At 45.2% G+C, this 10,063-nt stretch overlaps 1 protein-coding gene across 1 annotated transcript; it reads left to right on the forward strand.

The window, feature by feature from the left end:
* Positions 1-7,449: 7,449 nt before the first annotated feature.
* Positions 7,450-8,421, forward strand: LOC143420725 (olfactory receptor 1500-like). The gene has a single exon (XM_076888839.1). The coding sequence runs from the start codon at positions 7,450-7,452 to the stop codon at positions 8,419-8,421; it is 972 nt and encodes a 323-aa protein (XP_076744954.1).
* Positions 8,422-10,063: the final 1,642 nt, after the last annotated feature.

Consider the following 10,063-nt stretch of genomic DNA (forward strand, 5'->3'; position numbering starts at 1 on the left):
TTCCACTCATCTCCTTGCCTAATGCGTACCAAATGATAAGCATTACGAAGATCCAGCTTTGTGAAGATAGTGGCGCCTTGCAGGGACTCTGACACAGAACTGAGGAGTGGCAATGGGTATTTATTCTTTATAGTTATGTCATTGAGGCCACGGAAATCAATACATGGTCGTAGCGACCCGTCCTTCTTACCCACAAAGAAGAATCCAGCTGCAACAGGTGAAGATGACGGTCGAATTATTCCAGCAGCAAGTGACTCTCTGATGTACTTCTCCATAGCAACACGTTCTGGTTTAGATATGTTGTATAATCGACTGGAGGGCAAAGGAGCACCGGGGAGAAGGTCTATGGCACAGTCATATGGTCTGTGAGGCGGCAAAGATTGTGCCTTACTCTTACTAAAAATCTCTTTGAAATCGTGATATTCCATGGGCACACCAGTGAGATCGGGGGTTGTTTCTTCCAACGCATAGGGCTCCTCGGGGCCCGGGGGACACGCCGACATCAAACAGTTAGAATGGCAGAATACACTCCAGCTTATTATCTTTTGTCCAGACCAATCCAAGTGTGGATTGTGTAGCTTTAACCAAGGGTAGCCGAATGTGAGGGGAGTGTCAGGCGATGAGAGGGCGAAGAAAGTGAGCTCCTCCCTATGATTTCCTGAAGTGATTACAGTCACTGGCTCTGTGTGGTGAGTTATTTGTGCAAAAACCTGGTTATTAAGTGGTCTCGCTGAAATAGGCAGGTCTAACGGCACAAGACGCAATCCTAACCGTGTGGCGTGGTCAAAACTGATTAGGTTTTGCTCTGAACCGGAGTCGACCAGGGCCTGAAAGGAGTGCGTGGCACGGTTGATAACTAAACTGACTGTGAGAAGCAAACGGGGTTTATCATCACTATGAGAACCGCCCACCCGTATCCCCGAATCTACTGGCGGGCTGGCCCTTTTCCTCTCTTAGGACATGCTCCGATTAAATGTTCTGTTGACCCGCAATAAAAACACGTGCGTGCACGAAAGCGACACTCTCTCTCTTCCGGCGGCAGCTGAGCGCGGCCAATCTGCATCGGTTCCGGCGCCGCGTCTACGACGGAGGGAGAGGCGACTGACACAGGCGACTGCATTATGGGTGGAGCTGGCACAAACGAACACGGAAGTGGACGGAGGAGGGAACGTTGGGGTTTTGTAGGAGTGTTTAGCTGATTTAGAGTTTAGAAATGTGTTATCATAGAATGTAGAACTGTTGTAGAGACACTGACACTGCCCACAATATAATAAAGGCTGACTGTGTCGTGAACTTAGGAGTAGATTGTACCCCTCCCCCACTTGAACTGTGAAAGTAGAACAAAGAGAGAGTTTTATGACCTTTAGGGAGCACCTACACCCACAGTGTGTCAACTGTTACGCACACACATCCACACGCACACTCACTCATGAGCACTCACACATACACACAGGTATGCGCACACAGTCACACACGAGCACTCACATAGACACAAGGGAGCGCGCACATGTAGGCATTCATGTGCTCGTGCACATAGACACAGACACAGAGTTTGCAGCACACCGTGGGGGTTTTATGATGGGGACTCTATAAAGCTAGCTGCAACGAACAAAGGGGTGAAGATTTGCAGAGGGATAACACCGGACTCGTCTTCCCTTCTAGAAGTGCATGCTTAAATGAAGATGAATAAAGTTTTGTGAAAATGACTACTGAGTTCCGGTGCCATCTCTGGAAGTTTCGACGAAGAAAAGAGCCGGGGAGAAACTGATTTCGTAACAGTTTGTAGTTCCTTTCATTCTCCCTCTCTCTCAGCCTGTTGTCAATACGGAGAGAAAGGGAGACTAACTCCTCAAACGTAGCGGGCTCATCCCGTGAAGCAAGCTGATCTTTCATGTTATCATTCAGGGACTGTAGAAATATTCCCTGCAACGCGTGATCCAGCCACCCCGTCTCCGCGGCGGCTGTTCGAAAGTCTATGAGGTAATCAGCAACACTACGGCGACCCTGGCGCAACTTTAACAACTTACGGGCCGAACTGCCCTCAGAGACAGGATGAGCGAATGTCTTTTTAAACTCACCCAGGAAGTCATCATAAGAGCAGGTTCGCAAGGGATGGCTTGACAGGTATGCTTCTGTCCATTTTAGAGCACGGTCCCGTAATTTCCCTATGAAATAGGAAATCCGAGCGTCGTCGTCAATGAAGGTGCGCGGTGAGCGACCAAATACCAGATCGCACTGAAGTAGGAACCCCGTGCAGGTCCCCGGATCCCCAGAAAAAGGTTCGGGCTCCGGGGATGATGCATCGCGAAAAATCGGCCCACTTTGGAGCGCAGAAGCTGAGGTGGGGGACAAAGTGGATGGCTGTGTGTCTTGTGCGGGGGCCGCGGGTTCGGGGGCAGGACGCGGCACGGGAGCGAGGTTAGCTTGTAGAGCCTCTAGGGCAGCAAAGATCTTAGCCTGTCCCTCACCAAGGTCTTTCTGTGAAGCCAGGAGATATTGAATGGATTGCTTGTGGTGACCTAGGATGGCACCTTGTTTCTGAATGGCTGTCCGCTCTGCGTCTGCTGAGTCCATATTGTGGCCAGATCTTACTGTTACGGCCGAGAGGGCCAGGCTGTGGGTGTGGACTCAAATGCAGACACAGAGGGAGGCAAAACGGCCGTGAACACAATGCTTTATTTACAGTGCCTAGTGAACTTACAAAGCAGGAAACTATGAATGCTATGAACTATGAATGCTATGAACTGTGGAAGCTATTGTGAGGGGCTACTAGCCCAGCTATGTAGGGGTAGAGGGGCGCACAGGCTGCCTTGAACGACTAGCGGGTGGTGGGATCTAAGTCCGTAACCCCCTCTAGCACAATTGACCCGGACACTTACTTCTGTAAGAATGGGGTTAGTTACCTGGCAACAGTAGGCACAAAAGGAAGACTCCAGGCCCGGACCTGCAGTGATAGCAGCGCCTGCCCACGGAATACTAGCACGATCCCACTTAACTCCGTCGTCCTGTGCCTAACCAAATAACTCGGGTGCCCCTACTCCAAGGCAACCTGAGTCGGACAAAAGCATTCAACAACGACTTTTTAAACAACGTGGCTCCTTTTATTTGTCTGGAGAGCCCTCAAAAAACCCCAAACTTGGTTAACAATGTCCACAGGGCCCTGGAGAGCAAAGGGGAAACAGCAAGGAGCCTCCCCAGGACCAAAGAAATGAAAGAAATAAAATGAGGTAAAATAAATCAAAACAGGCCGGTGAGGCCCAGTGTTGGGAGTCCTCGACTCCGCACAACCCACCCTCGTCACAGGAAAAGCACTCACAATACAGAAGAGCAGTAGGGGTTAACACAGTAATTATCCTGTCTAGGATGGTTAACACAGTCTCATCGCATCATTTACAATGTCAGACACCAAAAGAACATTTCCAGTCTTTACAGTTTAATCCAGCAAATTGTCTCTGGGGTAGAACGGATAGATAGTTCTAGGGGTAGGTGTCGTTAACCAGAGTTACAGTCTGCTAGGCTGTCCAGAACTTCCACAGCCGGAAGAGAATGTCCATTCTTCGGTCCACACAAAACAAAGAACTAAAACACAGAAACAGTACCTTTGCCCCTCCTGCAATGGGGCATGATGAACTCACGGGTAGGCGAAGCTTTTACATACAGCCAGCTGAAGCAGGGTGAACATCCGGAGCGTCGTCTGGGTGGCAGGGTACTCCAAACACCGCCGACGTTGAGGCCCAAAATGGCGGTCCCGCGGGCTATCAGAGCTACGGCAGTCCCCAGGCCGGGCGAAGCGAAGCCGCCCAATTCCTCTTCCGGAAACCCGCTGGTCCTTCGCCAGACAGCCAGCCGTGCTGTCTCGCTTTCTAAACGTTCCTCACCGCCAAACTCTACCGGTAACGCCGGGAAACTGAGGCAGATTGGAGGGGAGCGGCCGCTAGCCTCAGCTCTCGATTAGCCCCTCTGCTAGCGCTATCTCCGCCGACACTTCGCCCCAGCGCCGCACCCGTAAGGCTGCTGTAGCCGGAGTCAGAGTCCATACACGGAGGGAAACCCAGCCTAGACTCGCTGCGGCACCGTACACTGTCTCACTAACCTCCCGTTTACACTTTGCTCGGGTCTTTTCCTGACCGCGGCCCGTTCCTAGCGTCTTTTTTTCCGACCGGACACGTGTGCTTCTCACTGCTCCGCTCGTCTTCTTCACGCTACGTCACTTCCTCTTGGCTGATTTAGGCTGTAAACGACCCCGTCTGACCGTTTTCTAAGGGTCGCAAATATGTGCCCTCACATGAACTGAGAACTGTGAGGCCAAACTGTGAACATGAAACTGAGTGCTATGACTAGGTGCTAGATTTCACGGATGGATCCGGGGAATGGAAAAAAGGGGCAGCGGCTTGGATGGAGGTACGCAGTCACTATAATGAGAGGAGACAAGTAGTCAGTGGCAGTCTAGTGAATCACAGCTGAAGGATTAGACTATGGTGGTTAGGGCTTACGCGTTGCAGGTTTAAAGTGTCATGCGAGGAGGGGGTGTCCAGGGGGTTCCGGGTGAGGAGTGTCCAGAGAGGATCCAGAATATGCTTGGAGTGAGGGACTTGGCAGGGAGGCAGGCAGGTGTAGTCCGATGATGGAAAGGAAGCAACCAGATGACAGAACCAGCGTCCAGGCAGAGATGTGAGTAGTCTAGGTTGGGAAGCGCGACTGCCAGGTGGGTCCTATGACAAAGAAAACACGGTGAGGAGAAAAGCAGTAGTTAAGGGTTCTCACAAGGGCTTGGCGGCCTAGCACTAACATGAGTTAGCAGAAGATCTGGCAGAGGTCTGTTGTGAATGCTGGTCTTATATGCTGGTGACTTGATTGGAACCAGGTGTGGAAGCTGATTGGAGTCTCTGCCTGAAGGTGGAGTCCAGCAGAGTGGAAAAACCCCGTACTCACCCGGACCATGACACAAACAAAACATCCCTGATGTAGAAATAAAGGAAACTTACCTAACTCCAAAGAAACAAAATATACAACCTATAACCATAACCTACCTAACAACACATAAACAGGAGAAAACAGGGTGTCAAAACAAAAGGCAGCTCTCCCCTAAAAGCAGTCCAAACATGAAACAACAATGCTCATACAAGATACAAAGGCATGCAAGCCTGCACAAGTATGGCAACCAAAATGTCCAGAGAGCACAGAAGCACAGCTCCACAGGCCTTAAATAGTGCTCTGTTGATTACCAATTAGCCGGACTCTGCGCAGCATCCAATCAGGACAGAGAAGGTGGAGCCTGGACAAAACAAAGGGTTAGTAGGGAGAAGAGACATCCTCCTGGGGGATGTAACACTGGTGCAAAGTGGGCGATAAACAAACAAGAGAGACGGACTCGCCACAGAAAAGCAGATCAGCTGATAATTAATCAGTTTCATGATTGAAGCAGCAGCAGGAGAGGGAGGGCGAGAGAAGAGGCAGTTGCTCCATATATCGGTTGCTAAGCTTAACATGGGAATGATTTAAAAAAATTCAGAGATGAACTTACACACTTGCTTTACTGCTCTCTGGGATAACTTCCTCGGAGATGAAATGCTGGTTTAGTAGCGAGGCTACAAATACACAAAGCTGCTCTATCACGTGACACACTGCACAGGTGCTACGCTTATGAGCTGAGTTACGCCATGTCGCAAGTTTTGTGAGGTGCTTTTTTTGATATTTAATGGATCGGATTACATTTTTTATTTCTCTCCAATATCCGATCCAGTAATTTACGTCAGTATCAGACCGATACCGATACGTAATATCGGATTGGTCCATCTCTAGTTCAACAGAATGAAAGGCAGAGGTCATGTCCATTGTCAGGAAAACACAATATTCGCCTATATTACATTACGTCAAAATCTTGTTGGACACTCTAAGACTAGCTGGGTCTGTAAAATGAGTAATATGAATTCATATTAATCAATGTATGTTCTCATCTGCACCGCTCATGTGTTGCTAATTGGATGTATTCTGATTTCCTGCATCTCAATTCAAGTAAAACTGAGGTTCTAGTGCTCGGCCCAAACATTCAAAGTTAGCCAGTACATCAGTGCCCTCGCTAATACCATCAAATCATCTGGTTAAAAACCTTGGTATCCTTTTTGATACCAAGATGAACACTTGAATTTTGAAAGTCATATTTCAAAGGTTACCCAGTCTTGTTTCCTTCATCTGAGAAATATTGTGAACAACAACCCTTTACTGTGAGTTTGTCATCTTGAACTTACTTTTAGTACACACTTTAATTTTCTCCTGTGTTGATTATTACAATTCACTTTTCACGTACATCTCTCAGTTCTTTCATAGCTCATCTTCAATTAGTTCAGAACGCAGCAGCAAGGCTGCTAACGAAAACTAGCCAGCAGTCACATATTAAACCTATCCTTGCTTCCCTTCACTAGCTTCCAATGAAATTCAGAATCCACTTTAAATTATGTTATTAACATATAAACTTTACATGGACAGGCCCCTGCACACCTTATCAATGCAGCCGACCTTTTGGATCTAACCAGGGCCTTCTAGCCATGTATGCGTGTATGTAGGGATGAATATCCCTCAGTATGGCTGATTATATGCCTGTTTATGGGTCTCTATGTTTTAACATGTAGATTTAACTTCTATCTGTTCTATGTGTTGCTTTTATTTGAGCTGTAAAGCACTGTAACTTGATGTTTCGAAAGGGTGATATAATTAAGTTATTATTATTAACAATAATAATATTATAAGTCTGTTTGCGTGGGTTCTCTCCGGGTACTCCGGCTTCCTCCCACCGTCCAAAGACATGCAGCTTGTGGGGATAGGTTAATTGGATAATCCAAATTGCCACTAGGTGTGAATGAATGTGAGTGTGAATGGTTGTCTGTCCTTGTGTGTTAGCCCTGCGACAGACTGGCGAACTGTCCAGGGTGTACCCTGCCTCTCGCCCTATGACAGCTGGGATAGGCTCCAGCGCCCCCCGCGACCCTGAAAAGGATAAGCGGAAGCGAATGGATGGATGGATGGATGAATATTATAAGTCTTAGCAATGAATGGGAATTATGAGATTGACCTTTAGCTGCCAAGAAGACAAGGCACAAGCCTATTTCTTTATTATTCTTTTAAGTGGGTGGATAACACTTGTGAACCCAGGTAGTCCAATACAACCACTGTGACCTGCTGTACAGCTGCAACCTAAAATAAAGCACCTGGAGCTTGGACGCTATTATCTGACTCCCGTATTTTGAATGGTGTTTGGCTGGCTGCTGAATTGTGTACCCTATGCACACATGCACACACATGAGGAGAGCAGTACACAAGAGAACAGAGTACTGCTATAAGTATCAGAGCACAAAGTTGCTCTGCTTATATTTGTAGCTAGCCTTCACAAACTAGAGGCAGCCTACACAAACGAGTACAGAGAATTATAGAAGATTAACAGAAGCTCTTTCCATGGCGTTGATTAACTCAGCTGCTGAGAACAACATCACCTTTGTGCAACCTGCATATTTTATAATAAGTGGTTTTATTGGCATACCTAATATTAGATATTATTTTGTCTTTCTGTGTTTTATTTACATTCTTGCAGTGGTGGGAAACACATTAGTGATGATTGTAATAACATTGGATCGCATGTTGAGAAGTCCAAAATATATTGCTGTTTTTAACCTTGCATTTACAGACCTGTTAAGTAGCTCTGCTTTGGTTCCAAAGGTTGTTGACATTTTTCTGTTTAACCATTATTATGTTTCCTACAATGACTGCTTGACTTTCATGTTTTTCTGCTTTACTTTCATTTTTATGCAAGGTTTTAATCTGGTTGTATTGTCCTTTGACAGAGTCATGGCTATCATGTACCCGCTGCACTATCAAATGAGAGTGAGCCACAAGCTCATTTTATCTTTGATCGCTTTTTTCTGGCTTCTTGCCATAACTCTTATACTCATTGCAGTTGGCCTTCTCACAAGACTTTCTTTTTGTAAGTCTGTTGTTATTCAGAGCTACTATTGTGATCACGGTCCTATGTATCGTCTTGGCTGCAATGATAATACCCCCAATCATGCATTTGCTGGTTCGGCACTAGTTATAATTCTTGGGTTTCCACTGGCATTTATCGTGGGAAGTTACTGCTGTATTGGCTATTCTTTGTCAAAAATTTCTACATTTAGGGAAAGAGTGAAAGCTTTCAAAACCTACACAGGTCACCTTTCATTAGTGGCAATTTATTTCCTTCCATTTACATTTGTGTATATGTTTGGGAGTGTAATACATCCAAATGCTAGAATCATAAGCCTTTCTATGAGCACTGTATTGCCTCCCATGTTAAACCCAATTATCTATGTTCTTCAGACACAGGAGATCAAAGAGTCATTAAAGAAGTTGCTGAAAACTCGAGTTACATCCAAAATTGCCACAAAATATTAAAAAAGGATTTAGACTTGAATGTCTGCAGTGCCCTCTGCCATCTGATGTAAAAGATTTCGTTTTTCTGTGATCAAAGAGATTCTGCTCCTCTGTATTTTTCAGGAGTAAGATGTAGACATTATTTTAACTTTAGTCAGTTTTAGTAGCAGCAATCTTCTTTTTTCTTTGAATTTGTTGTTTCAGTACCTGCGTGTGCCACTGTTATGGTACTATTATAGAATCTAAATGACCATAGAATTGAAATTACAAGTTAATATAATTGAAAAAGAATATTCAACAATAAAAATATAAGTGAAGTAACACCAGAGTAAATTGTCTTGCATGACCATAGTAAAATGAAATTGTAAAAGCTGCTTTCCATTATAATCACTTACTTTTTTTAGAGTCGTACAATACCACGTGTCACATACTAAAAAAATTTGAAAAATACGAAAAATATATCGATTCTCACATTAAAATATCAATGTTTTAGTAATTTAGATTAAATTTGTAGTTTATCATTAACAGGAACACAGTGGAAAGAAACTATAACATTCGGATTGTCTACATTAAAAGGAAATACTTCCTCTTCCGTCTTTCATAGTCATGTGCGAAATACGGCTGTATAAATGTCTCGCAGCCCCTTGACTCACAGCAATGGCTGAGCGTAATTGGAGTCATGTTTGGACGTATTTTACCTCCACAAACAGCTGAGACGTGGTTTGCGATTCATGTGGCAAAAAAGTGAGGTGTTGTGACCATACTTGCCAACCTTGAGACCTCAGAATTAGGGAGACATTCAAAAGGGCTGTTGGGGGGGGGGTGTGTGTGTGTGTGTGATAAATACATTTTACAGGGTTTATTTATCGGGTAAAATACGTTAAATGTCACCGTTATTATTGGCCGGCCGGTAAACAGCGGTGGTGTCCAAATTAAGAGGCTGCTTCCACCTGAGGACCCGGCCTTCGCGGTCTAAAGAAAGCCGGGTAGTACGTCACAAGCTCCCTCAGTGAAGTGAAACTGCCGTCTGCTCCTTGCTATCTAAAATATAACCGGGCGCTGACTTAAACTCTCGACCATCTCAAACTTCTGTTTAATCATTTTCTGTTAGACATTTATTCAGCTGTGTGAAAACCCCGGAGGAACCCTCCCGAGGGATTAATAAAGTTAAATTTAATTGAATCGAATCTAATAACTTTAATCTCAGCCAAACCGATTTACTCATGAACAAATAAAACACTGAAAAAGCCAAACAATAACATTTTTAAGTTATCAAAGTGACTTATATATCATGTTTAACCCGAGTAGCGAAAGATCGCGGGGGTTTGAAGATGATGTGTCGGTCGCCTCAGATATTTGAAGTTTACACAGCTACATTCTCACCTGAAAATATGTTAAAAAAAATTTGCGACTGTTGAGACAACGCCGGTGTCTGCAATTCTTTTGGTCCTGGTAGAGATCACGCTGAGATGTTTCCATGTTTTACACAATCCTTTTATTACCCATTATTCTTACAGATCCATCTGGAGATCAGCACACTGCATCCTATGCAGTCCTTTGCTAAAGGCTGATCTAAAGAACTCCACACAACAGTTACAGTTATAACCTCTGGTCTCCTCCCCCCTACAGTAAACACCCCCACAATGCAAATACACTAGTACAG

This window comes from Maylandia zebra, linkage group LG10 (assembly GCF_041146795.1).
Source record: "Maylandia zebra isolate NMK-2024a linkage group LG10, Mzebra_GT3a, whole genome shotgun sequence".
Taxonomy (NCBI): Eukaryota; Metazoa; Chordata; class Actinopteri; order Cichliformes; family Cichlidae; genus Maylandia; species Maylandia zebra.

What these genes read in the sequence shown, in the direction of transcription:
- LOC143420725 (XM_076888839.1), top strand. Translation starts at nt 7,450, where the DNA reads ATGGCGTTGATTAACTCAGCTGCTGAGAACAACATCACCTTTGTGCAA.